Source organism: Daphnia pulicaria, chromosome 6, assembly GCF_021234035.1.
Source record: "Daphnia pulicaria isolate SC F1-1A chromosome 6, SC_F0-13Bv2, whole genome shotgun sequence".
NCBI classification, from domain to species: domain Eukaryota; kingdom Metazoa; phylum Arthropoda; class Branchiopoda; order Diplostraca; family Daphniidae; genus Daphnia; species Daphnia pulicaria.
In genome coordinates this window covers 10,149,198-10,176,659 of record NC_060918.1, presented here as the reverse complement: position 1 = coordinate 10,176,659, position 27,462 = coordinate 10,149,198, and the positions used below count along the sequence as shown (strand labels likewise).

General features: G+C 38.2%; 3 protein-coding genes and 3 long non-coding RNA genes across 16 annotated transcripts; 2 read left to right on the top strand and 4 right to left on the bottom strand.

Moving 5' to 3' along the window:
* Window positions 1-657: 657 nt before the first annotated feature.
* LOC124343384 lies at window positions 658-1,128 on the top strand. The gene is made up of 2 exons (XR_006919197.1): window positions 658-773; window positions 990-1,128. It is a non-coding gene; the product is annotated as an uncharacterized LOC124343384 (long non-coding RNA).
* A 354-nt stretch (window positions 1,129-1,482) lies between these two features.
* Window positions 1,483-4,236, bottom strand: LOC124343227 (aromatic-L-amino-acid decarboxylase-like). The gene is made up of 11 exons (XM_046796478.1): window positions 3,934-4,236; window positions 3,465-3,585; window positions 3,270-3,383; window positions 3,069-3,188; window positions 2,875-3,004; window positions 2,657-2,805; window positions 2,478-2,592; window positions 2,301-2,418; window positions 2,136-2,226; window positions 1,879-2,079; window positions 1,483-1,805 (listed from the first exon to the last, which is right to left on the bottom strand). Exons 1-11 carry the CDS (start codon window positions 4,158-4,160, stop codon window positions 1,596-1,598), a joined length of 1,596 nt encoding a protein of 531 aa, XP_046652434.1. The 5' UTR covers window positions 4,161-4,236; the 3' UTR covers window positions 1,483-1,595.
* Window positions 3,044-8,130, top strand: LOC124343400. Its single transcript, XR_006919232.1, has 10 exons — window positions 3,044-3,164; window positions 3,245-3,398; window positions 3,470-3,621; window positions 5,397-5,790; window positions 6,032-6,215; window positions 6,280-6,417; window positions 6,483-6,630; window positions 6,878-7,283; window positions 7,348-7,612; window positions 7,677-8,130. It is a non-coding gene; the product is annotated as an uncharacterized LOC124343400 (long non-coding RNA).
* Window positions 8,131-8,203: 73 nt separating this feature from the next.
* On the bottom strand, window positions 8,204-12,620 carry LOC124343403. The gene is made up of 8 exons (XR_006919236.1): window positions 12,486-12,620; window positions 12,129-12,398; window positions 11,853-12,053; window positions 11,569-11,719; window positions 10,032-10,416; window positions 9,408-9,700; window positions 8,720-8,999; window positions 8,204-8,660 (listed from the first exon to the last, which is right to left on the bottom strand). It is a non-coding gene; the product is annotated as an uncharacterized LOC124343403 (long non-coding RNA).
* Window positions 12,621-14,119: 1,499 nt separating this feature from the next.
* LOC124343302 (RAB6-interacting golgin-like) lies at window positions 14,120-16,995 on the bottom strand. 9 transcript variants are annotated; one of them, XM_046796601.1, is made up of 10 exons: window positions 16,848-16,995; window positions 16,602-16,783; window positions 16,217-16,533; window positions 16,004-16,144; window positions 15,709-15,913; window positions 15,269-15,638; window positions 15,085-15,188; window positions 14,946-15,015; window positions 14,613-14,874; window positions 14,120-14,539 (listed from the first exon to the last, which is right to left on the bottom strand). In XM_046796601.1, the coding sequence occupies exons 1-6, from the start codon at window positions 16,924-16,926 to the stop codon at window positions 15,606-15,608; spliced, it is 957 nt and encodes a 318-aa protein (XP_046652557.1). In that variant the 5' UTR covers window positions 16,927-16,995; the 3' UTR covers window positions 14,120-14,539; window positions 14,613-14,874; window positions 14,946-15,015; window positions 15,085-15,188; window positions 15,269-15,605. The 9 variants fall into 9 exon arrangements, with proteins under 9 accessions (XP_046652557.1, XP_046652558.1, XP_046652553.1 ...); XM_046796602.1 differs by having other exon boundaries at window positions 14,946-15,010; XM_046796597.1 differs by having other exon boundaries at window positions 14,946-15,188.
* Window positions 16,996-17,205: 210 nt separating this feature from the next.
* LOC124343297 (3'-5' exoribonuclease 1-like) lies at window positions 17,206-18,786 on the bottom strand. Of its 3 annotated transcripts, none has more exons than XM_046796588.1 (5): window positions 18,640-18,786; window positions 18,426-18,573; window positions 18,184-18,336; window positions 17,411-18,072; window positions 17,206-17,335 (listed from the first exon to the last, which is right to left on the bottom strand). In XM_046796588.1, exons 1-4 carry the CDS (start codon window positions 18,723-18,725, stop codon window positions 17,440-17,442), a joined length of 1,020 nt encoding a protein of 339 aa, XP_046652544.1. In that variant the 5' UTR covers window positions 18,726-18,786; the 3' UTR covers window positions 17,206-17,335; window positions 17,411-17,439. The 3 variants fall into 3 exon arrangements, with proteins under 3 accessions (XP_046652544.1, XP_046652546.1, XP_046652545.1); XM_046796590.1 differs by having other exon boundaries at window positions 17,282-17,296; window positions 17,432-18,072; XM_046796589.1 differs by lacking the exon at window positions 17,206-17,335 and having other exon boundaries at window positions 17,410-18,072.
* Window positions 18,787-27,462: the final 8,676 nt, after the last annotated feature.

Sequence of the window (27,462 nt, the reverse complement as noted above, 5' to 3'; positions counted from 1 at the left end):
GTTTCATTTAGGTTGTTATATAGTTGAGTTATACTTTAATTTTGATTAATAATGATGTTTAAGTCACATGTATAAATTTCCGATCATCGTCCGTCAAGAATGGTTGCTTGAAAGGTAAATTTTGCATACTATTTGAACGTTGTTACATCCTCCTACTAATCTTCCATTTCTCTTTGGAATGGTGGAGTTATAAGAGGGAAAAGTAAATGAGTGGGCACGTTAGCATTCAGACTGTTACATGGTCTTTGTGTATCAAGAAACTCTTTCAAAAATCTTGAAACTTCTACCTATGTGATTTTGGTTTATTATATTTATGTTATTGCCATCAACAGGCTATTTCCAGTGAGGAGTCCACTTGCTGTTATCATCCAACGGTTGATGTCCAATTCTTAAAAAGATGGCTTGAAATGTCAGCATTCATATTTGGTCGTGAACCAAAAGGCATGTTATATTCATTATGATCATTCCTTAGTGTAACCTCTAACTAATCTGGTATTTCTTTATGGAGTAGTGGAATTTTAAGGGGTGAAAGTACAATGAGTGGGCACGTTAGCATTTAGACTGTTATTTGGTCTTGATGTATCAAGATACTCTTTCAGTTGATAATCATCTATTGTCTATTCATTCAATGTTTATTAATTTTATTTTTGTTCACAGGTGCACTTCCATGGGAAAGCCATTGCTGATAAACCTTGAGATGACTGAATTTCACTGAACTGAATCTTTTTTGCATGAAGAGATGGTCATAAACATTCACATCCTTCATTAGAAAGGTATACTTTCTCATTTGTTTTATAACCTCTAACTAATCTGCCATTTCTCTTTGAAATGGTGGAATTTTAAGAGGTAAAAGTAAATAAAGAGTGGGCACGTTAGCATTCAGACTGTTACATGGTCTTCGTGTATCAAGAAACTTTTTCAATTGGAATTTTATTAAAAATTCCAATGGTTACTGTAATTAGGGTACTAACTCTGTCTTTTTTCTCAAGGTTTTGAAGATTCTCTGGAGGGTAAGTGTTGCTGTATTTCAGTCATTGTATATATGAAATGGTAAGTATTACGAAATACTGGATTATACCTCATAAATGTATCTATTTACATGTAAAAAAATACATTTTTTCTTGATTATCCGTTTGTTTTATTGTGTCCAAATGCCCCAAGGGTTTTGTTAAGATGAAAGAGGAAAAAAAATTACCTGAATTTAATTTGAAGAATGCCTGAGTTGAAACCGTGTGAAAAGAAACTTACGGCTAAGTTTCTCTTTTTTGTTATGAGTTAATGTTGGGTATAATAGAAATATCGAAGGGGGACTAAGTAAAAAGTGAGATCGGAAGTAATATGGGTATTTAAGTTAGTATCATCGAGGATGACATTGAAATTGTGCAGATATCTTTTAGAAGTGTTTAAACTTAGCTGTCGTTACACATGACTGATATAAATGTAGTATTTGGCAAGCTGTCTGGTAGGCATTCTATTTTCCGCAATGTTCATTCGTGTATTCTTCGTGACGTGATAAGTAGAACAGATTATAGCGGGGTTCTTACGCGATACATTGAAATGTTACAACATTGAATAATATGTTAAACAGATTAACTTCAGTTTTTCAACAGTTGTTGCTGACCCGTTAGAGCATCGGCGTGACTTCTAAGTTCCTGCCAAGCAAAAAGAATATCGCGTGATTCGGTGTAACGAGAACAGACGGCCAGTCGAAGAACGAATTGTCCGCGAAGCTTAGCCGGCACCATGTGTATCCTTCCCGCATCGTTGATTCTTTTCAATAATGTTTCGTTCAAACTATTTTCTCCCTTTGTGTGCACATAATTAATTGAATAACAATTTTTGGTCGAAATCCATTTTTTTAAGTCCAATAGCCAATACCTTCATCCGGAAGCAAACAAGGCCTAAGGCAGGAGGAACTGGAACCTCAAAGCGATCGTCGTTGACCACCAGGTGGTGGAATTCACAGGCCAGTTTGATCTGACGGCGAATGTGAGCCCGCAGTCCTTCCGCGCCGTAAGTACGCATTACAAACCAGAGTTTCAGTGAGCGAAATCGCCTCCCCAGGGGAATTTGCCAATGCTGCAAAGTGTAAAGTTTCTTTCAATCTACTGTATACAATTTAATATAATCTCTACCCGGTAATCCGGTGCTTGTCCCTGTCGATCGTGTTTCAAGTACAAAGGATCGACGTTGAAAGCATCTACCACATCATTTGCATTTTTCAACCTATCGGTAATAACCAATATTATGTCATAGTAGTCTAGTAAAATTTGCGTTTGAACTCTGTTTCAGTTTATTACCACATAGCAGAGCAGTCAAAATTGACTAAAAGCCATTTGTGCGGGTTGAAGTTGAACGAATCGGCCAACTCTAGACCATTCAAATGGTGGCGGTATTCATCGCAAATGAAAGCTGAGCCTGTACAGTTAGAAAAATGTTGAAGAGAAGTAAACCGGATTTTTTTTTTAGATATTTACCAGCATAGGCGGCGTCAACGTGCAGCCAAATGTTTTCAAATTGATGACAGACTGGGCCGATCTCGGACAGGTCGTCGAAAGCGCAAGAAGGTGTTGTACCCAAAGTTGCCGTAACCTACGTTTCCACATATTTCTGTGTTTTTTATTTAATTATTTTCATTAGGTTGAATCTATTATACAAAGAACGGGATGAATCCTTTAGCTCTATCTTCTTCCATTGCCAATTTTAGAGTTTCTCCTCGCAGACTGAAAAGTTCGTCACTTTGAAGAAGACGAACCCGAACGCCGGCCAGAATTCCAGCTCTTTCCACCGAAGAATGCGATTGATCTAGAAGATACGCATGTTTAGCAATGATAGAAATCACACTGAACTACAGTAAAAAAACATTTTGAATACCTGAAGAGTAAGCAAGCAATCGACCGACAATTTGGCTTTCATCGACTTCTGGATCCATTGCTTTCAAACGATTGATGGCCTTCGCTTTTGCTCCCAAGAGAGCCACAAGGGTTGCCTCACTAGCCGTTCCCTTTGGAAGAAAAATTCAATTACTTTAAATAACTTAAAAGTGATAGTAAAAGGAACTAGGATACTTGAATCACGCCACCTCCTGTCCCTCCGGAACAGGCGAGAAATTGAGAAGGAAGACCGAGTAGTTGTCCCAACCAGTCCATCATGACAACTTCTAGGTCAGTACAAGCAGGACTCGCAATCTGTTCCCACATTATTTCAGTATTACATTAAAACTTTTATTTTAAATAATTAACAGATAAATTGAATTGTATGGTACTTACCCAAGAAAAGCCAATGCAACCAATAGCGTCACTCAAAATATCAGCTAAAATAGCCGGCCAAGAATTGCCAGTGGGAAAATAAGCGTGGAAATGAGGAGAGTGCCAGTGAGTTACCTAAAAACAAAATAGGTTACAATCTCCATCTATATACTACGTAACTTACTTACTACGTAAATTTAATCAGTGATTAATTACCCCAGGCATAATAACTCGTTCAACATCTTGGAAAATTTCTTGCCATGGCTCCCCTTGTTCTGGTGCGGTTGCGGGTATCATATCCCGAATGTAGCCGGGTTGGACCGTCGGCAGGACACGCCTACATGATAACATTTCATCAACGACACAAGCCCACGTATTATTCTTTTCCTACTTCATTATTGCATATTAAGCTCGCCAATAATTCAGCCCAAAAGAGATCTCCAGTTAATTGGACAATGAATCAGACTGTCTCATTTCATTAGTTTCATCAACAGAATAGAGGGGGAGATGAAAAAATATAATAAGGGAAGGCGGATCTCTTCCCCTACTCCTTTTGCCACCGACGTGATAACACTTGCTTCCCTTGAGAAATGTACAGTCACCATATCATATCTCATACTGATTCCTTTCTTCTTTCTGCTAGTGAGACCGCGTGATTCCTTTAATCAACAAAAATGCGACTAACCTGCTGCGGATATTTTCCAGATAGTCGATGATGAAGTCAATCATCTCGTGAGCAGCGGAGCGAAACTGTTGCGCATCCATGTTTTCAAGTAAACAAAAACAACTTGTAATTGATTTCAAATTCGAATAGATACAGGCGCGAGACGTCGTGAAGATGATGTCGTGAAGGGGAGAAAGACTTGGAGTGGGAGTGCCGAGCTTGGTCCAATTCTGCTGGTTTTTATACATTTGGCTAAAGTAGGGAGGGAAAGAGGGCGGATGCGCGCATGTCTGTACATTTTCATCTTGAAAAGAGGGAAGCGATAGCGTATATAGCTACAATATATGTTTAGAATACAATCAAAATTGATGAAATTAGGTTGAGTTCATCTCAATGGATTGCATTAGCAAAGCGAAATGCTGTGCAGTATGGAATAATAATCAAAGCGATCGGGATCGATGGTTCCAATGTACATAAAAAGAAGCTTTCAGCTCGAAGCGATTGGACGGCGAAAGTCATTAATTCAACGGCTTTTTGGATGGCGATGCGATCTTGAGTGCACCTTGATGGCTAAACAAACAGAAGAGTATCGAGAATGAGAGAGTAGCAACGGATGTGCCATCTATCAAGCTGCCGGAATCCTTATTCAACCAGACGCTGTCCCTTGTTTAGTAGGTTTTATATTCTTTTTTTCTTCTATCTTGTAAAAGAAGAGACAAGTGTGCAATCTCGTAACGAAAGCTCAAATGAAATTCAGTGCGTAGGATGGAGCTGCGGTTTCCAACTCCAATGGCTGTCACATTTGAGCGTGCATGCTGCTGCGTGATCAACCCTCTTGGCCGTGACAACCGTCTAATTGCTATTCTTAGCCATCTTTTATTCTCCTCTGTCGTCATTCGCGCAGACGAAGATCTGGATTGAAAATAATTGGCTATATCAACGTTCCAACATGAAAATAATCCTAGTCGAGTGAGCAACTATTCCAATAAAAGACTGATTGTCCCGTACAAAAGATGTGTAACGAGCAACTCTTGTGATCCGTACCAACGAGTCTATTCTTCTGGAAACGATTCTTCGCCTTTGATTCGTTCTTGGCATCGTCTCGCATCGATTTGCTGTGACACTTGTTTGCGATGGTGGCTGAAGACGACGGTTATAACTATCGGAATAGTGAAATATTCTCCTAGAACTTTTTTTTACCTTCTGAAAAGTCTTTGTTCGAGTCCGTACTTTATATTCCATATTCGCCATTCAACCCATTTTGGGGACTATATCATATAATCTATCTTTAATTTATCCTCATCTGTTTGAACTTTGAAGTTACACACGCAACAAGTAAAATCGCGTTTTGCGTGTGGTTGTTCAGTTATTGCAATCGCATATCTTTTCAATAGACTTAGACTTCAAGATTATTCGTGTTCATGTTTGTTGCACGGTCCATCCATCTCACCAGCTGTTAATGTTATACCTGCAATTTTTTTTAGGTCGCGATTTTGGAGATGGAAGATGCGCCATTACTGTTGTTTGGTATGCTTCATTTTTTTGCTTTCAACGACTGTTGGAATTAATTGGCGACATCACAATTGGTTTCACGTTTCATTTGTAAATAGTAGTTGCCTGATCTATTGTATATTTAAATTAAATTAATTACACGGCATGTCGATACCGAAAAGATCGCAACCTGGTCTCTGATGGCGCGCCAGTACGTTCCCTACCACACTTTCCTTTATTTGGTTATATTTGGGATTTTCACTAGCCCGGTCGAATTTTAGCTGCATAACGAATCTTTTATCCTGTCTCTTGGTTTGTGATTTTTTTTCTGCATAAAAAGTCAACATTAAAAAAAAACAGTCTACCGGAACCGGAGCATTAATAAAGGTAAGAAGGTGTGCTGAAGTGTTTTGTTAATCATAGAAATTCTTTAGATTTGTCAGTCGATCTCGGATCTGGAACGGGTAACGTGTTTTTCTTTATTAAAGATTCTAACACAATTTTATTTTTTTAAACTATTTTTTAAAACTAGTCGTTAAGCCCAGCCGGTTATAATGCTGAACAGTAAACATTTTTTAAAAATTCACAGTTCACACTTCACAGCCGAATTTGCCGCTTTGGCTTTTAGCAATTGCAGGGATGCCAGATGCGGACTTTTAAATTGCAAAACTGAAAATGGCAATGTTGCGCCTTGCGCGTTACTTTCAAGATGGCTGCTGTCAGTTCTACGCCAGCCTCTTCGGGTACTGTTACGAGACATAATTCAACTCAACTTTCTCAACTTATTTTCCCTGGCATTATTCGGCAAAATGGTAACTCCTTCTTGTATTCATTTAAGGCTATTAAATGTAAATTTTTTGTCTGGTGCATTAATAGATAACATAGTCTGCAATTTATACTTAATACTTGGCAATTTCATCTTATCATGTGGCCTGAAACTGCTGTTTCCCAAAATGTCGTCTCTAGCTGCACGTACCGGTTGTACGCTTCAGAACAGTAAATGTGATCATATTGGTACATTTAGTTAGTTGATGACATTTTTTCTGATAATAATCAAGTTTCTTTTTTTCAATTAACAGCATGGTGAAGTTTGGGCTTTTTCATTGCAGTACAAAGTGCTCATGGATTTGTTGAAGCCAGCTGGTGAAAGGTGTTGCGCTTACAGTCTTGCTACCTGTACCAGTTGTAGCTTTCGTCACACACTGAAACACTTCCAAACAATTTAAAGTAATTACATTGATCAACTTTTTTGCTGTAAGGCTAAACATTAAATTTGTTGATGACTAGCTCTTTGCTTTATATCTGTTGACTTTTCAGTTAAGACTGTTTTAAAAGCTTGCCAACTGTTTATTCCTTTTTAATGTTTGTTATAGTAATTCTTAAAGATAGCTCAGTTTAACTATGCTTCTGTTATTTTCTTATGTTGCACATGACTTTGTTTCCTGACAGTAATTGAGTTTTTTTTTTCCCATAGAGCCTCTTTGTTGCAGTCCAATTTGTACATGAATTTTGTGCAGCCAGCTGGAGAATGGTGTGGTGAGCTGTTGCATGCAGACTGGGGTGCTGGTGTCGTTTGTTCATTTCATTTAACTATGGACTATTTATCGTAAGAAATCTGTCACTTGCCGCGTAAAATTGTGTCCACCAGGTGGCGAAGTAGGTTAGCATTTCGTTGTTGATGTCGAAGATTATTAGACAAGTGACATCTTAATTTGGGCATCTAACTAAGTGCTTTTGTGGAAAATATTTCTTAAGAGTTGTAAACTTTTGTTGATGAAACATAACAGAAATTTTTTTTTCTTTTTAAAAACTTGAAATGATATCTTTGATCATCTTATTGATTTCTTTTTCTCTAGTTTAGTCTTTAGTCTACATTTCAAGTAAATCATTATTGTATCTTTTTTCAAATTTGTATTGGTTCATTTATGTTCTTTTGCTTTATAGGTTTCCATGGTCAGTATGTTTGTGGCGTTGCTGTTTGGGGTACAGTGGTTTGCAGTAATTTTCCAGTTGAGACATGCGCTGAAATGGAGCTTGTGCGGACTTGCAGTTGAACATCATACTTTAATGTGTCATTTGCCTATGTCGGTGTCCATGCAGTGTTGAACTGCTGTGCCAAATAATCGATATTGCCTGATGGCTGTCGGGCTTATTTTATCGGCAGCATTTTGTCGTTATGTCGTCTCTTGCTACCTGTACCGGCGTTGAGGTAATGCTTGATGTATAGTCTCATTTAATTATTGAATTTTAATTAAAATCTCCCCTCATTTCAGTTCAATCGTTTTTTTCATAGGCTTGATCAATTGGTGAATCTGAGGTTGCTGAAATTCAAGACTCGTCAATAAATTATGTAGATAGAAATAAATTACAAGTGCATATCTGGGCTCCCTTCTTCATTGGCCCCGTTTCCCTAAATAACCACTAACCAACGCCCGCCGGTGGTCACTCACTCGCTGCGACAACCAGGAGGAAGGGAGATGTTTGGTCGAACGGGGACTTGCAAGGCGCATGATTCGATGAAATCTGTTGGAGGGTCATGAGTCTAAGCCGGAAGCCTACTATGACACACTGCTCTCATAATAACTGCTCCTCAGCTCTCTTCGCTCTTTTTCCGGTTTCTCTTAACCATGGCCGGGTAATCTCCCTGGTCGAGTCAGTCGGGCAGTGTCTCCCCCTGCTTGACTGGCAGCAATTTGACCCGGACGATCCATTTAATTAATAAACTATTTTTTAATTTATCCATATTGTACTAATTACGTAAAATAAATAAAGAAAATAATGAATTGTTTTATTTTTTTTATTTACATGAAAAAATAATCTAATAAATAGAACGACCGGGTCAAACTACTGCCAGTCAAGCAGGGGGAAACACTTCCCGACTGACTCGACCATGGTTAAGAGAAACCGGAAAAAGAGCGAAGAGAGCTGAGGAGCAGTTATTATGAGAGCAGTGTGTCATAGTAGACTTCCGGCTTAGACTCATGACCCTCCAACAGATTTCATCGAATCATGCGCCTTGCAAGTCCCCGTTCGACCAAACATCTCCCTTCCTCCTGGTTGTCGCAGCGAGTGAGTGACCACTGGCGGGCGTTGGTTAGTGGTTATTTAGGGAAACGGAGCCACTGAAGAAGGGAGCCCAGATATGCACTTGTAACTTATTTCTATCTACATAATTTATTGACGAGTCTTGAATTTCAGCAACTTATCTTCAGTTTTACCAATGGATCAAGTCTATGGAACGGCAGCAAATGATTCAACTGAAAAAAGAATATGATTTAATTCAAAGTCAATGACTGAACGAAACATCAAGCATTACCTCAACGCCGGCACAGGTCGCAAGAGACGACATATCGACAAAATGCAACCGATAAAATAATACCGACAGCCATCAGTCAACAATGACTATTTTACCCAACTGTTGAACACTGAATATACGGAATGAACACCAACATAGGCAAATGACACATTCATGTATGATGTTGAACTGTAAGTCTGCATAAGCTCCATTTCAGGACATCTCTCAACTGGAAAGGGACTGCAAAACCACTGTACACCAAACTGCAACAACGTAAACGGCTCCAACTGACCATGAATTCCTACAAAGCAAAAGAACATTAATGAAACAATAACATTTTGAAATGTGAAAAAAGGGAACCGATAATAAATTTTACTTAATTTACAATTAATAATTAAATTAAATTGAAAAAGAAACCAGGAAAGAATTCTGTACATCTACTTCCAATATAATAATCTTGATAATCTACTGAGTGGGAATTTTTGTTCTAGTTGGATTGGAAGAAAATTGAAAAAAAAAACAAACAGTGGAAGCTGATTAACAATGTGGCTATCTTTGAACGGAAATAGTTATTTGGAAAGAAGAAATATTACCCATTATTTTCTACAATTTAGTCTAATCTTAAACTTGTCAATTGAATACAACATTTTAAAAACAAACAAAAAATCAAAACTTCCCAAGTTACAACCAATAACATCAATCAAATTACCAATTCACGAAGTCTTCCTGTTGTAACAATAGGGATAACAACAGCTCGATACACTGCATGAAGCAGCTGCCCCAGATATGCACTTGTCTACTTCATAGACTACTTCAGTCAATACACTCATGAAAAATTAAGCAGAACAATATTTGTCTGAACACCAACACACTCCAGGATAACACCGGCATCACAGACTCCAGGCAACAACTAAACCTAATTTGATGACACCTTTCACCAGCTGGTCACAACCAAAAACCATGGTGTTGTGTTAGAGATAGATGAAATTTCACCTGTAAAACCTATTTATAAACTGAAATTACTTTTGAGGAACAGATTCATAATGTAGTAACATGTTGCTGACAGGGTTGAATTAAGCAAGTTCCACACAATTATTTTGATACAAGAAATTATACAAAGAAGTCTACAGTCTACAGTAAACTAGAATTCCAATTACTGAAAAAAATGAAAATGATTAAAATTTAATCAAGTAAAATCTCATGTACTGTACACAGACTTAAAATTCTACTAAAGTAAAACAAAGGAATTTAGAATTTACTCTTTCTATCTTCAATCACTAAATCTATAGCTTTCTTTAAGGGAAATGAATCAACATAATTGCAATCAAATTACCATTTCAAGAATGCAGTCTAATCAGGTCTTGCTTCTATAGTTCAGGAAAACACCAGATCCATAAACTGCGTGCAGCTGACTGATACAGTGATACATATACATCACATTGCCACCGAGTCCTGTGGAAAAAAAGCGCAATTATCAAAGACCAAATAAAACTGCTTGTGTACCAGATGTAAAAGAAAACTTGTAAAGTCAGGAAAGTAAATATTTATGGCAAGTTTAACTCAATATTTAGATTGAATTCAAGCAAAAATGAGCTGTTTCTATACTATTAAACATTAATTATAATACAAAAACCTTTCTTTAAAATCTCCTAGTCTCCGACTGAAGTTGTTTTCAGAAGTTACCCGAGATGAAGCTTGATCCATTCAATTCTTTTTAGCTTGAATAAAAATAAATTTATATCAGTGGCATCAAGCGATAAGTTAACAACTCAGAAATTTGGACGTTTTCCTTGCTGTCACTAGAATCTTTTTTTTTTTTTTAAATAATAGTTTAGGCTAGGTTATATTATTTGTTTGGTAGGCCTACACTTTATTTTCTTACTTTTCAGTTTTCTGAAACAATTAATTACAAATCAATTAAGTAAACGACTTTATAGTTGGTAAAATTACTTCCTAAAAGAGAAACTATGAAGAACTACACAAACAGAGCATTTGAATTCAGATAAATTAAAGTAAAGAAATTTACTTCCTATACAATGTAAACAAAGGGTGGTCATCAACCTATATTCCATCCTCTTTCCATTCAGTAATTTCCGAATGTGTTAATCTGAATGTGTTACGATAGCGCATATATTGTTCGACGCCTCCATCTGGGAAACCTTATAGGATACGTAGACACTTCCCAATCCACTCGAAAGTGAACGGCCTTATGCATGAAAGGCCACTAAATCGCAAAAAGGGAAATTCGCAAGAACAGGTGGATTGAACTGTACAAATTTGTACTGCTCAACAACAACCTGCAGGTAAATGACTTTTGAAGTGTTATAGCATCACGTGAAAAATTTAACCCTCTAAGGAATTATGGAATGAGGGAAGGCCATTTCGTAGCAAAACTACGTCTAACGGTAAAAAATTGCACAAGTGGTAATGAACAAATTCTGAAGCTTGCAAATTTTGAATATTAATGTTTAATTGATTAAAAAGTGATAAATTAGTTAAATACGGCGATCGTAACGAAACAGATAACAGAAGATACCGTTATATTATTTTAATTTGGCAAATTGAAGTGAATTAGTATCAAACGAATCTACATTGGCATCGCACTTATAGATCCATTGCCCATTAACTTAACTGCAAATGCATTTCAGGCAGGAGTTGGGATACTAAATGGCATTCCTAATTTCATATCAATTCTTTTAACATTAACCTTGGCATTTGCATGTACAATTCAAATTCACTATGGAATTGAAGTCTCACAGCAAACCACCCAAACATATTGTACAAGATGACTAGATTAGATTGGAGTCTATAGCTCTGGATTAGCTACTAACACAAATATATTTAAAAGAAAAAAAAGAAAACTTGCTTACCATTAGTCATTCAAAAACGCAACAACGGATAGTTCCTCGAGGCGGCGACAATAGATGACAGAGGGATGATCGATGAGACCAAGGCGCAATTGAGTCATCACCACCATATAAGTGGCATTTAGCGAAAGCATTGACTACAGTCTGGCCAAGTCTGTGGCAAAAGTTAAGAAAATAAACAAAAGACATCAAGTAGGTTAATCAAAAGTGCTGGGAAAATTGTAATAAATTCCGATAAATTCTATACTTAAAAATGATTGGTTGGAAAACACATAATTGTGAACTACCTAAATAAGGGGCTGTTGAAAAAAGGATGGATGGTAGTTGGTAGCTGATTTAGATTACCCTGTTCGCTTTCACCATAGACACAATTGAATAATGTATTCTTCAAAATGTATCCTTCCACAGTTTATTCCCAAGTCATTGCTCAAAACCTAGGATTCATCATTTCTTTTCTTATGAATCATTCTTTATCTAAATTTTTTAAACTATAAAACTGAAAATATTAGAAGCCTAAAAATCATAAAGCGGTAATCAACAATTGATCAATTCTTGCTACTTACTTACGACCTAAAAGCTAATGTTCTCGTTAGACAGGGACATTTAATTTCATCCTCCATGGCAGTACTATGATTTTATGATTCAGAACTTTTTGGTAGTGCAATTTCTAGGCAATGCTCCTCTGTCCATACCAAACCAACATGTCAGTAGAAACAAGATTTAAAAAATGTAAATTTTTTTCAATACTTCCACCATTTCGTGCTTCGTGAGTCTGTGCCTTCATTCCCGCCATTGCCTTCTTCCCCATGATTTACCCTTGCATCACAAAAACCCTAATAATGGAGGTAAAATTTCTGGATGACTACACTTGCAAGCTCAAGGTCAAGACATGTAGTGTTTGCAATCAAAATGAAACCTACCCTCAGCAATTAATAAGAAACCAAATCAACAATTCTCACCCTCTCAGCGTTAGCGGTCTTCATCTAGTTTCGTCGACCATGCTTCTTGGTTCTTGCAACAAGTCAACAACCGCAGATCACATGAAAGTTGCTACCTCACGTGCAAACGGGAGTAAAAAATGAAGTTTTGAATTCGTGATTCGTCAGGTCTCAGTTCGTCTGCTCTCTGCTTTTTCTTTGAATCAATCATATTTTAAAATGTGGCAATGCCTAAGTTAGTCAATGCGACTTAAAATAAAGAGCGGTAAATTAAAAAATGTCGAATTTTCATTGCTAAAGATCTTTTTTTAGAAGTTGTTAAATAGTTCAAAGGCCAAAAAATTAATTTTCATTAAATTCGTGAACCAAAATGGCATTAAATCCAAGTACAGACAGTATGACTACAAAGGAGATTTCACACAGGATACATAGGAGATTTCACACAGGATACATAGGAGGTTCACACCGCGACACTATATGAGACTTGAACCTGTTTGAATTAATTTTAAGTCTAAAATATTGTGTTGAATAACGTGTGAATTAATGGGTCCCACTTAAATTTATTAACAATTTATTGGGGGTATTCACAAAACAACCAGTAATCAATGAAAACTGTTCCCTCCGACGACTGCAAACGACAGACAAGGGAACCAAGGTTACATAAGTTTCAAGCAACGTCATCCATCTTATAAGAAAGCCACCCTGAGAACTGAGAATTAATAGGGGTTCAAGTTTGAATAGTACCGAAATCAAAATGAGTGAAAACGCTCCTTGTGCATGTTGTTTGGACGATCGGTCATGGACTTGTATTTTGCTAGCAAACGTAGTGTTTGGCCTTATTGCGGGTTGCATAGCGGCTTTGATTGTAACTCAAACAAGTCTTATAACGCATTTCAAACCAACACCTTACCATCCTCCGAACACCACATTTACTGTTGACTACCTCTGGCAAGGCTATCGTTACCATTTCTATAAAACAATGGAAACATACGAGGATGCTAAAAAAATCTGTGAATATCACAACACTTCGCTGCTGGTATTTGATAGCAATCAGGAAGAAAAGGAACTTGATTGCTATTTAAACGCTAGAAACAACGCCGAGGAACAGCAACTTTCGATCTGGATAAACGAGACTTTTCTTTTTGGAGGGCCATTCATGTACGCAAGACCGGCTTCGTTTTTCTCCGATTCAAGAGAAGCCGTTGTTTTGAAAGCCAATAAAATCATTGAAGAAAACGGATGTGACGTACAGGATAACTTTGAAGAAAATCAAGCTTTATGGACAGAAGATCAGCAAAACTCGGAAGCTGAAACAACGTATTTTATTGAGAAGCTATACGGAAACCATGGCTTGCGGGGCCCAAAGCAAGGCAGCACCAATGGCTGTTGGAACTTTGTCCGTTTTAATTTAGCAAAAGAGAAGAAGAATTTCTTTATTTGCAGATCCATTAATCCGACAGTTCAAGGGACAACTACCACAACTTCCTTAAGCAACTTCCAACGGCACCAATTCTTTTCAGAAAAGTATTGTTAACCACAATGATACAATCAATTTCAATTTTTAATTTTCTTGATGATTTCTTAAATGCCAATAATAAATATGTTCGTCTGTGGAATTGCTGAGTTAATCCCAATTTATTTTCCAATTATGAATGAAACAAGGGGTGCAATGCTTCTAAATAGGACCAATTAAAACACAACTACAAGCAAAATCAATGGTTGATTAATAAGCAACGACAAATAAGTGAGATATATAGAAGCAAACAAATTTTTTTCGAAAACTATAAACATTCAATAAATTTCAGCACATACAGCCAAAAATGATTCAAAAGATGATTGCGAAGATCACCAATGGGCCGCTTGTTTTATTTTTTAGCGTGGTGGTCTTCTTTGTCATCTTCGTGGTCGTGCTCACCGTGCTCTTCATGATCGTGTCCGCTGTTGCTGCGTGATTCAGCTTCCAAATCCTCGAAGTCTTTCGTATTGGCGAAAGTCGAAAGCTCAGAAGTTTTGTTGGTCCCAAAGCCGGCCGCCGTCTATACTCAATTTAACAAAAATTTTCAATAGAAGAAGGGAAACAAATTTCTAAAATCAAAAACACATTTTTACCTGACCAAGCTGGAAACCAGCACGCGGAGCTTGGTTTTCTTCAGCCTGGTGCTTCGAATCAGTGTGTTCGTGACCCTTTTTTCCATGAGCTACAGTATGGTGGTGATGGTCTTTGTGGTCCATTTCAAGCAATATGAATACCGTAGTTTGGATAGTTGTGTGTGTTTATCTTGGACGTCAGATCGAGATTGTTGAATTTGCGCTCCCGCACTGCCGTTAAATAGCCGCTCATTCCCGGTCGGTTGCCCAGGAAACACAGCAGCTGGTTGACATCAACAGAATCGAAAACAAAGACCACTAGGTAGGATAGTGGATGATTCCATTTGATCGTACCTTTCATATTCGATGAGCTTTTGAATTAAATATTAGCTTTGGCCTTCCATGTTTGGTTACTAACGCTGCGCTTGACATCCAGACCACAGTGGGGATCGGTCACCATGGTATCAGAGAAGTAAACAGTAAAGTAACATACCCATACGCTTTAAAGATGCAGCCCATCCCCATCATCCAAGAATTCGATTTCCTCATTCCAACTATTCTAAACTTCAAAGTTGAGTTTGTTTCCAAGAAAGGTACCTACGCAAATGAGAAAATAAAATAATGAGTGGACTTGGTTTGGTATGCTCGTTAACTGGTCATACATAAATAACGCATACCTGGGAAAGCTCGACCTAGATCTGCAATGAAACAGCTCGCATTTATTCTAGACTGTGAATTTTTATTTTCAATATTTTCTCCCTTAACATTGGAATAACAACTGAGTGCTTCAACCTCAGAGTCCAATACTGTAAATGGTTCGTTGTGTATTTTTGGTTAAGTGAGATGTGCAATAATCAATAATATTTAAAAATATCAAATAAAATCCTAAAGTCATAAAAAGTAGCAACAACATTCAGGTGAAATGATTAGTGAATGATTATGATTCATTATAAAAGGCAATTTAAGTAAGGCACGCATAGTGAAGAGATTCCTAAAGCTGCATAATTCGTAATTTCAAACTTCATCAATCGTCACTGGATCTATGAGCTAAAAAAGTTTGACCCATTAATCTGTCTTCGTGGTTTTCAAATCGCATATAGTAGCCTAGTTTCATTACCCGGTTACCGGCAGGTAGTGTTTCTGCTCGATGATCTTCGTCGTCTAATTGAATCATCAAGTCGGTGAGACGATGTGCTTTTCGCATCTCATTTTGCTCAATAATAGTACAGAGATGCTCAGTTAATAGATCTTTGCGTTCTCTTTTGTTGAAGAGTAACTGCTTAGCTTCGACGAATTCACGTTCAGCCTTCGTATAGCGTTTCCTGATTAAAAAAAAAAAAAAAAAAAAAAAAAAAACTAACAGTTTTATTCGGTACCGTAGATGGTTGTTTAACGAATTATTCTTCTTTTACTCAGCTTCTGACAGCTCCACACTTGCTATTTCAATATGGCTTCTCAAAATGCAAACATCATTGCTCAAGTTTGCATCAAGTTTGGAAAGCTCTTCTTGAATTTGGTGTATCTTCAGTGCTTCAGCTTGAGTCTTCATTTTTCTATCATATTCCATAAACAACTGAAAATCAGCACAAGAAATAATTTTAAATTCATCCAAGACTGATACAAACCTAAGGGCCAAAGCTTTTGCCAGCATCTGCTTTTTTAGACGATTTTGTTCTTCAATGAGCTTTTGTTTCTTTTCAAATTCATCCAGGTTAACAGGATCCTTTTTGCCTCCATTTTGAAGCAAATCCACAGACAATGTGGAATTTGGAGGCTGGCAACAAGTTGATTCATGCCCTTCATCACTGGCATTTTGTGATTCATCACTTCCTTGATCATTTATGCCATTTTCAAGAGGTGCTGCTTCCATGATCTCAAATGAGGTAGGTTTATCTTCTGAAATTCTTAGTTTAACATGAACTGGAGATTCAGGCACCTTTTCCTAGAAAACACATTAGTTTTAATTATAGTTTGTGCTGTCATGAGGCTTGCTAAATATTTAAATTTAACCTGTTTGGCTTTAGCTGATAACATAGCCTCATTAGGGAGATCATTTGTGTGACAGGAAGATATGGTAGAATGTGATGTTTTCTTTGGGTTGACTTTGTTTTTTTTCTGCATCACTATTGATTTTGCTTCCTTGTTCTCGGTGCTGATGTCGGCAGTCTGCAAGGCACTGTCTGTTTCATTCTCTATACAGGCAATTTACATTACATAAATAATCAATACAAAATTTCTCAGAAATTAAGTGCTTACTTGCTTCACGTTTAATATCCAATTCAGATTTGATTTTTGCCTGATCTTCAAGCGAAAAACCAGACCACGAAGTGGCCATTTTTTAATAATTCAGTTATGCTACTTCAAAGTTTATTTACCTTTTCCGAGTGACACATCATGATCGGAGCCCTCTAGCGGAGATCATGCAAAGCTTTTACTCAAACTCAATATCTCAATACAAAAAATTGCGGAATTTGAATTTGTTACTGAATCAATTGCACAGCAATAAACTAATAAAGTAAAGGACTAAAGGGTAAAGTTATATAAGCTGTATTTATGAATGAGTGGTCAACAAGTTTTTGGAGGGTGAAAACATAACTTAAAGTGGAAAAAGCATAGCTTAAAATTTAATTTTCAAATGTTGCCTTTGGTTAGTAGCGCACTAGCGCTGTGATTTTGCAAAACGAAATTTTGGGATCTGGATTTTCCTGTTCAAAACAAGCAAAAAGCCGAATGTTTATTTATTTTCATAGTATCAGTCGATTTTATTTCACTTCATAGTACCTTAACTCCTTAATTAACAAAATTTCTATCTTAAAAATGTATTTCTGTGCCCTAGTTACCTTTATGGTTAAATGGGACTGCAAAGAGCTTCCTGATGTAGGGCAGATTCTAACCTTTTCTTTAGAGTTCTAACTCTTTTTGCTGCACGTTTTAATTTATTCCTTAGTATTTGTTTGGTATTTGTTAAATTATCTGCAGTTTTTAAACCCTTGGCATGTACTTGGGTCTTCTTGTTTCGACGTTTTGCCTTTCTTTTCCGGTTCTTTTTGGATTTAATTTGATCATCTTTTACATCATCTTTAGTTGAAACTTTCATTGCAGGAATTATCTTCTTGGCAGGATTCTTTATCTTTGCCTTCTTTTTAGCAGTTAGAACTTTCAAATTCCTTATTTTAACTTGTGTGGATGAGTCGGCACTTGTAAAATTCGGCCTTATTTTACTTTTCTTGGCTCGATTGACCACTAACTTTTCATTGAACGTTACGCACGCTCCGACCGTTAAAAGACGCTGAACAATTGAAGCAATATTTCGGACATCATCTATGCCGCTATGAGCTCTTCCTTGAAATTCACGTCCAATGTCTCGAATCATATTTTTTAGGGACAGACATTGCATATTGCCATTTTTGTAGAAACAAGCGAATGTTTTCTTAATATTTATCCACTTCTCGCAGTACATTGGAAAATCTATTTTTGAAATCTAAATAAAAACAAACAAATAAACAGCAACGAAATGAAGAAAAAAAATGTGAGCGGTTATTGTTAACTGTAGGATGACGATTGAATCGCACTTAAATTCTCTAAAACTCACCTGACACTGCTTCTGTAAAAATTTTTGAATGTCGTTACGTCCATCGGTCACAACTGCGAATGAATAGTTTGAACCAAGAACCTTGTTCTGATGCAACCATTCTTCAAATGAGACATATACTTCCTTGAATAATGGAGCTTTGTCAACAGCATCCTGTATAGGGACAAATATAAAATATGCCATTGAATCACGAATAACTGTTTAATTGTGGGCTCGAATATAATATTTAATAAATAACGAACCTGTGTGATTCCTGTTAAGTTTTTACAAAAATTTGTCAATGAAGGGTTAAGAACTGGCCGGCAGAAAGATTGAAATTCATCTTCAATTATTCCATTGTGACCATTTAGTAAAATGGCAGGGAATTCAATTATTTCTTGGATTCCACCTCTAAAATAAATGTGGTATGAATAGTAAAAGCATCACATAAGAAAATTGAAATTTTATAAAATTTACTTGATATATCTTGGGTTTTTGAGAAATCCACATGTTCCTTCAAAGTCAATTATTACAAAGTAGTCAAACTCGTGAGTATATTCCATGACTCACTGTTTCATCTGGTTGGGTGCTAGAATCTGTCAATTCCTCATCTTCTGTTTCAGCTGTACTGAAATTTGTCAGTTCCTCATCTTCACTTTCAGCACTGAAATCTGTCAGTTCCCCATCTTCACTTTCAGCACTGATATCTGTCATTTCCCCATTTTCGATTTCAGTACTGAAATCTGTTAAATCTTCATCTTCTATTTCTTCCCATTTATAGACATCCTGGGATTCTTGATTGGACACAGATTGCATGTTCTGCGTACAATTTTAATTAAGCTTACCAGATTGTACGTATTTCTTGAAGTTGAATAAAAGCCTATAGGCATTCAAGATAAAATGTTATCGCACACGATCAACGCAATTTAGATACGAACTGGTTTGGTTTGATAGTAGATGAGGTGCACTGCTGCGTACGGTGTATCTTGTTTCCATCACGTCGCTGTAATGGTCTTTTTTATATTCCGATATCATAATATTAATATTATTTTGCAATCAAAATTCAAATAGGAAGTCAGATAAACAAAAGATAAACAAAATCAGAGCCTCCTAACGGAGAACATGCGAATCTTTTAGTTCTCAGATTTAAAAGTTACCCTGCACAATATTTTGGAAGTTTTCATTAACTTAACATTACAAATATTAATTCTTACTTACACCTCATTACGCTATTCTAAAATGGGTATAGAATGTCACCCAAATTGTTTACTTTTTACAATTAATCTAGCGGCACACATAATATAAAAACCAATAAACGGTTTCATTCAAAAAACAAACTACGAAAGAAAAACAGCCACCGAAAAACCTCCTATTAACTTTTGAAATTGATTTCGTCGTTCCACATGAAATGCCTAGATATTGTAGTGAATGATGATGCTATAGCGCGAACTTGACACTGATAGATTCACTTTTGTCGCGCCAACTGTTCCATTTCCTTTATGGATATTCGACGCCCTATCTTAAATTTAGAATCAGTTGACAGCACGCAATATAACAACAAGCTATATCCCTAAAAACACACACAGCAACAGCACACACACATTTCTGTCTCTAAGATGATATTACAAAAGCAACGATACACCAACAGTCTGCCATTTGCCACTTGGTCGCACGTGCAATTTATCGACGCGCCCAATATTTTTATTCATTTTTATTTATGAATGTCATCAATGTGTTTCAGGCGGTTTCAGCAGTCCTGCAAGAACAAAACAAAAAATAATATTAATCAAGAAAACAATTTTCTCAATTCGCTTGGGTTGTTCGGGGGTCCACTTTAACAAACGAGCGAACGGTATATGGTAGTAACCGGCGACCATAAATTCCTTTGTGTTTCCAAATGATTAACGTTTGGTGTTTTGTGTTTTTTCGCTTTTGGAATGGCAGACATCATAGAAATCGACAGCAATTGGTGATGTGAAAGGTCAGAAGCAAGTGTCTCTGAGTACATCGCCACCGTGTGTTTCATCATTTTATAGATCCCGTCGTCGTTGCCAGCAAAAGCCCGTGAGCGGGCGGATGCTGTGGCCGAAAGTTGGCCGAAAGTCTTTGTTCACGTATTAGATGATATATAGGACGCGCCGACTCCGTCTAGCTCTCCTCTACTGTGCAAAGACAAAAGACAATTACTACTACGTGCAGTTTCCTGTCTCGCTTCGTTTGGCAACTCATTTCTGCATATAACTTGACAGCCGCGGATATACACACGTGGAACGTGTGTGTGTGTTAGTACCTCTGTACTGGGGGACACCAAACTACTCTGTATTATTTTCACACAGAGTTTTTATCAACTTTTCACTGATTTTATTTTTGTTCCTCGAGTGTTCGTTTCCTCGAGATATAGACCTTTACATGTTGTCAACAGCAAGTGTTTTTTCACCGTTAATTGGATGAACTCTCGACGAATGTCTACAACAGACAATATAAAAAGAAACTAGGAAAATATACGGAGACGGATTGATATTGGGTTTTCCAAAAGTCTTTTGCCAACCGTTTTCAGTGAACAGGTGCCGGGTCAATATAACATGAACCTTTGCCATGATTGGCTCATCTATTTTTTTATTTTCTTTTCCTTTTTCAACCGGCAGGGGGGAAATATACAAAACGGATGCGTAGGTTGCGCGGGGTGGTGCGCCACATGGTGACGGTCACATCCTTTTTCCGTCCATTGAAAAATATCGCTCAGAGTCTGGCAGCAAAGAATTTCCAGGAGATGACGTCTCTGACAGAAAAGAAGAAATGGACGGTTTGGTTGGCGTTTCATTATTCATACAGCAGACGAGACACCAGATCAGATGAATTCAGACCCGTCACAGCACCTTGATGGCTGCTGAATTCGATGTTTCCTCATCAATAATTGGTTTCTCGCAGGACGACGACAGCAGCATCGCGGCAGCTTCATCGTTAAAATAATAAATCTCATTTCTTTTTTCCTCCTAAAGTTCTCAAATGATGAGACAGGCGACCGGGAAAGAAAAAGGAAAACAAATCAAAAAAATTTCAATAAAACTCCCGTCATCACCGTTTTAGAAATCTATAACGGCCCCGCTCAGTTGATGATGAAAAATCCGTTGAAAAGAAAATAGAAAGAATCACCTATGATTCAATATATATCCCGTTGTGAATTCAGGCATTCAGTCGCCTCTGGTCGCCTCCCAGCTGTCACCGGCAGCAGCACCAGCTCACGTTTCTGCTGGCCCGGCTCTATAACTGATATTCGGTGAGTGTTGACGGGTTTTATCGCTCTCCTTTCGTCTGGCTATATAAAGCTACGATACACACACGGAAAACATATATCACCAGCAGCATTCGCGGAAGCCTTTAGCTCCTGCTGCATACAACCTCGACGCCCCAAACAGGAAAGAACAGAAAACGGCGTGACGATCCTGGGCCGAGAGTCTTTGGGGAAAGACGAACTCGACAGGCTGGCTGGCGGAACCAAAAGGAATGATCAACTTTTCTATTTCTATAACGCACATATAACTTAACGGCTAGGACTTTCATCCGTATTCATCATATTACGACTTGGACGACGACGTACTCTACGAACTGTACAACTTTTTTCCGGCGGCATTTAATGTTTGTCACATAGCGAAACAAAACAAAAAAATCCTGCCGGAAAGTTGGCCGCTGGCTAAAGTCGAGAGTTCATTTTTCCTGAAATTCGTTCGCATGTACTACAGTAGCCTACGCACAGTGTGTGTTTTATTCAGCGTGTATTATATAGGAGAGAACATTGGCATACACTCGAATCAAAAGAGCGGGTGATTTGAAATAAATGGGAAATTGTCGTGTGCGTCTGGTTATGTATTGCGCGACGGCAGCATGTACTCCTATTTCGTTGAGTGTGTATAGTTTTGTATAGAAGCAACTTGAGACACGCGTGGAATTCGCATGATTGTGACATGTACGCAATATAACAAGGAAAAACGGCTCTCGTTTCATCGTGGAAGTGTTGTCGCAAGCTTATTATTGGGCGCCGCACACAATAGGCTGACACTTGTTGTAACGAGCGCGTTGAACCATTCGCAAATTTATAGGAGATAGCGCGCGGATCGAGGATTCCATTTACGTTCCAGTCGTCTTCCAACATCTTGTATGAATTTGCTCTGCTCTGCCTCGATCGAATTATTTCTGAAGTGCATAGCAGAAAGAAAGAAAAAAAAGATGATCATCATGCAGAAAAGCGCGTTGACATTTGACGTTTGCGAGACGGAAATAAAGCGCGGGAGAAGACACCGGAACTGGCCATAACAGAGAAAAAAAGGCCGAGAAACGGAAGTTGAGGGAGAGAGAGAAAAAAAAAGAATCAAATCTCAGAGGAGTACGACTCATCTTTTCAACTGTACAAATTACAATAACAAAACGAAATCAAGTTTAGTCTATGCGCTGCTGAAACACTTTTATTTTTTCTCTATCGGATTTTGATGATGCCCGATGGCGCTGTTGGTTAGATATACAAATAGTGCATCAGATGTAATGATAATAACCCACAAAAAAAAAAGTATGTGCACGTGTAGCGTATGGTAGAGTATACATGTCTAGCCGAAAGTTTCGAGTGCAGCAGCAGCCGACCGACCGGCACTATTACAATATTATCCACTATGCGAGTTGCGATTCCAATATATATATATATGTATCTATGCTGCGCACTTTACGAGCGGCAGTATATTTCTGCACATATAATATACGTACAGTCTACACACACACACACACACAGGCGTCTGGGTTTTTAGTGTTGCCAGGGGAAAAAAAAAAAGATTGTTATATGTGTGCTGTTGGTCGTGTGCAGTGATATTGGGTGAGCCAGAGAGAGCGGTGCAGGGGGGTATATACATATCCGACTTAACGAGTGCAACTATTGCATTCCACTTAATCCCTAGCTGTCGTAATTTGAATTCCTAGCCCGCCAAGTTGAGAGAAAGGCAATCGTTCCAACTATAACCAAGCCGTATAGGGAATTGATGTTATATAGATAGTATAAGTTTCCACGGTGGCAAACACACACGCACACATTAATTGGGAATCTCGATTCGTATATTTGGTCTTATAATATGATGTAGGGAAATATATACGCTGTATTCAGCGATTCTATTTTGATATATAGTTTCGATCCGACTTAAGAAAATAAATAGGCAGAGATAGGAATTAGTTGGTGGAAAATGAGGATAAAAGAGGAAATAGTTCCCTGCTGGCTGCTGGCTGCTGGAAGGAAAGCCAAAAGGGACAACCGGACTTCAAACGTGAACCTTGACTTTGTCGGGAGCTCTTCAACTTATTTGAAGAATCAAAAAAAAAAAAAAGTGGAAAAAGGGGAAGAAACAAAACTTGTGAACGTTTGATCTGGAGACTTTGGCTGTCGAATTTCACGGGCTCACTGTATCTATATAATAGGTTTACACACATGCGCACAGACAGACAGCAGCAGCAACGGCTGTAAGAAGAAAAAAAGAACCGGATCCGCCATTTCCCTATAAAACGGTAGAGAGAATCTATGTGAAACTATTATACAATATATACATAGAGGAGGAGGAGGAGTATAGAGCACTCGATTTTCTTGAGATGTAAAACGAGTCTGATATAGAGCAAGCAGCCAGCCAGCCAGTCCAATATTAGGATATGGATCGATTTCTAGACGTGAAAAGAACCCACGACGGGAATTTGCCCTGCAGCAGCAGAGCCAAGTTCGATGCCAAAGTGCACGTACTATAACACACTCTGTATTACGTAGTGAATTTCAATCTGTGAATATATATCTATATCTATGCGCACTCGTATAGATTGTGGGTCACACAGTACGTTGTATTCTCTGCGCTATGGCCGTTCGGCGGGAAATATTTGACGTTTTTTTGCAAGTCCCGCCATTCGGTTGGCAATCCGTCTCCCGCCGGATGTGAAATCCACTTTTCTCCCGCCGTGCGCGCGTTTTCATCGAATTTCCTCGTAACAGGTCGATAAATTTGTGTATATTTCACGATACATTTATATTATAGTACAACGTATATATAGGGAGCGCGAAAAAGGTGTGTAGATTACACTTTGGCTAGATTAAACAGGCGAAAGAATAATGGACGATGTGTATACATAAAGCACATTACCCGCCAAACTTATTGATTATGAATTCACGGACGTGTAAGTTTTCGGGACTCGATGAAACAGAAACTTTTCTTTCTAGTCTAATTGAAAATCTCTTCTTTTATCTACTGCGCATTTGTTTTCCTATTTCTATATTAGACCCTATACGTATTCACTGCGCTAATCATTACACACTTATTCAAATCCTGCTGTGCAGAGCGATCTATTTACATTTTTGAAAATCGTTTGCTTTCCCGCTCTGATTCCACGAATTGATTCGACACATTCTCAAACACTCGATCATTGGGGGTTAACGAAAAGTGGGTGATGACGTACTGCTCCTGTCGTGCAGAAAATTGTCGTCACAGCTCACAGGGCGTGTGCATAGAGCTCCTTTTTCCTTCTTCTTCAGTCTGTTGCTGGTCTTGTTATCGACGCTTTATCCACGCCATTTAGATAACATACAAGAAGAGCGGAGAAAGCGGTGGCAGCAGCGCAGGAGCTCACGTTCGATAATTGATTTTGCAGACAGCGGAATTGGATGACGACGACGGGGGGGTTAGAGAAAGTTCTCCTAGAAGTGGTCGTCCTTTTTTCTGCTAGCTCCTAATTCGAGACTTACACGTGATGCGCACTAATTACAAAAAGAGTCTCAGCAGCAGCCAATGCACAGAGACTCTGGCTGTGCTGATTCTTTCTAAATGCTTCCTTCAACAGCGTCAGCCAGCAACCAATAAGAATATAACAGAGCCGAATAGACATGAAAAGGGGGAAAAAACCTTTCCCTTTTTCTTCATATATAATACATATTATACACAAGAAGAAGCGATTTCGTTCTTTTTTTTTTTTACAAGAGAGATCCTAAAATAATGACACTGCTGCTGCTGCGTTGGCTGGTCTATAACTCTGATGTTGACATTCGAGGTTCTCCCCGTTCAAAGCGCAAAGGTTTTTTTTTTTCCTTTTTTTTTCCCGAACGTTGGCGTATCAATAAGGTTTTTGCCGGCGAGTTTCTTATACATGCTGTTTGGTGGCTGTTCAGCCCCATCATTTTCCTTTCACAGAGTATCCCCTTTCATTCGGCAGTCTTCTTTCTTATATCCTACGTCGTCTTCTATTGAAGGGTTTTTTTTTTCTTCTTCCAGCAGTGGCCAACCCTCAGCACAGCAGCACCAGCTGGATCGTCTCATCTTTCCGTACGTATCAAGCCTCTTCTTCTTCCTTCTTCCTTTTGTGTTTGTGTATTTCTCATTTTGCCCGACGCTTATCATTTTTTTTTAATAGTTTGGATTTGATACACTATATAATAGACGCCACGGTAAATGTCCAGCGCAGCACGTTCTTATATGTGGCCCCGACAATAACAGCCCATTACGTAAAATGCGATTCAAAAATGTATATGACGTAAAGGAGAGCAGCAGCAGCAGCACGCATTTGGACTTTTTATTATTATTATTTCTGCTCTTGCAGCGTGCTATGGCCGGGGGGGAATGTAATATCGTGCCGACAAAGATATAGGCCTATATGGACATATTACGTGTGCCGCCCATTTTCCTTTATTCTTGTGTGTGTGCTGCTGTGGGTAAGCCATACGTGACAGTTTGATGTATGTCTGAGTAAACGGAAGAAGGGGAGGTGGTTACATAGTCAAGACAGTCCCGACGAATTCTCGAGATGGGGAGAAACACGACCATAAAGTTGCTGGTTGTGGAATCATATAATAATAAGAAGAAATGATGATGTATTACTGTAATACTCCTTTTTTTTCTTTCTGCATGGGGCGGTCTATTGTGTATATGCTCCATCTTTCTGTTTTCTTTCTTTTTTCCTTTGGCACATATCAGTCCGCCGATGGTTGTACAACAATTGAATCCCCTTTTTGAATGGGCTCTATATAGCCTATATGATAGCTTCGGGGACGATGTGGATCAAATTGATGACGGCCGGGAGGAGAGAGATCGAGTTTCCCGCAGCAGCAGCAGCAGCAGCAGCAGCAGCAGCAGCAGTGATGTATTGAACTGCTGTGGGTGTTCTATTCTGGAACGGCCCACATCATGAAACCGCAGACAACAATTTTATTTTTTTCTTTTCTCACGACTATATAGCCTACACCACAAATACAATCAGTTAGTCCGTATAAATCTATCAATTCTTCATTAGATTTGTGATTAGAATTCGACTTTTGTTTGCTTCTTTTATATAGGATAGATCTACTACTACTCGGCATACGGTATGCTGTAATAATAACCGCTTGAAAATACCCTATTACATTCTTTCACATTATTATTGGGGATGGATATTATTTCTCACATCGTATCCTATAGAGCAGCAGCAAAGGCATTCGTTATTAATATGTATTATACACCCGGGATTTATCTTTGCCGCTATGTTACGCCTTTTTTTTTTAAATAAAAAAATAAATGAAATTTTGACGTCAATGTGGCAAATCATCAAAACGTATAGCGAAGTTTTAGCCGCCGCATATTCACAAGGAGTTTAGCATATTATGAATTTTTTTTCTCGGGTCGGGAATATCGACCACAATGAATTTCACGGAGGGGGGACACGGCGTGCGCAGATGCGCACAACACAAGAGAGACGAGAGAGAAACGAGCGGGACTGTATACATAAGCCGGCATTATAGACTAACATTCAAATGACAAAATGGTAATAAAAGCTGTATATGAAAACGTCGAGAAAGCCCCTGATCGCCGTCCTATACTTATGTGTGTGTGTAGATAGTCTATAGCTCCTCTTCTCACTGAGCGTTTACAAATGTGGCAATGCACTGTCAAGAGAGAGAGAGAGCCAGAAGTGGATTTCAAAGAGAGGAGAGATATTTTTGCATATAATCGCATGATGGAGGGGACTTCCACTTTATATATTTCTCGGCCAAAGTGTCTATACGTACTAACTCTCTAATGGCATGAAAAATAAAAGTGACGGTGTGGATATTGGCCGGGTGCTGTGAATGATATAACGGAGGGTGGCAGCGCACCGAGTATACTACTCCACGTACATTCCGCGCCCGACGGTATTTTTCGATGAAATATACTTGGAAATATATAAGAGCGCGAATATTTCTAGAGAAATCGATAAGAGGATTTTCATTCGGCAGCTTTCAAAAAATGGAGTGTAGTACTAGACGTATAGCTCTCATATCATTCC

What these genes read in the sequence shown, in the direction of transcription:
- LOC124343227 (XM_046796478.1), bottom strand. Translation starts at nt 4,160, where the DNA reads ATGTATAAAAACCAGCAGAATTGGACCAAGCTCGGCACTCCCACTCCA. An exon ending in CTGGAAAATATCCGCAGCAG is followed by an intron (nt 3,586 to 3,933) that starts GTTAGTCGCATT and finishes GTTATCATGTAG; the next exon opens with GCGTGTCCTGCCGACGGTCC. An exon ending in GACAAGCACCGGATTACCGG is followed by an intron (nt 2,080 to 2,135) that starts GTAGAGATTATA and finishes TACACTTTGCAG; the next exon opens with CATTGGCAAATTCCCCTGGG.
- LOC124343302 (XM_046796598.1), bottom strand. Translation starts at nt 16,926, where the DNA reads ATGGCCACTTCGTGGTCTGGTTTTTCGCTTGAAGATCAGGCAAAAATC. An exon ending in GGATATTAAACGTGAAGCAA is followed by an intron (nt 16,784 to 16,847) that starts GTAAGCACTTAA and finishes TTGCCTGTATAG; the next exon opens with AGAATGAAACAGACAGTGCC. An exon ending in GTGGAGCTGTCAGAAGCTGA is followed by an intron (nt 15,914 to 16,003) that starts GTAAAAGAAGAA and finishes TTTTTTAATCAG; the next exon opens with GAAACGCTATACGAAGGCTG.
- LOC124343297 (XM_046796588.1), bottom strand. Translation starts at nt 18,725, where the DNA reads ATGGAATATACTCACGAGTTTGACTACTTTGTAATAATTGACTTTGAA. An exon ending in AAAAACCCAAGATATATCAA is followed by an intron (nt 18,574 to 18,639) that starts GTAAATTTTATA and finishes CATTTATTTTAG; the next exon opens with AGGTGGAATCCAAGAAATAA. An exon ending in TTTTACAGAAGCAGTGTCAG is followed by an intron (nt 18,073 to 18,183) that starts GTGAGTTTTAGA and finishes GTTTTTATTTAG; the next exon opens with ATTTCAAAAATAGATTTTCC.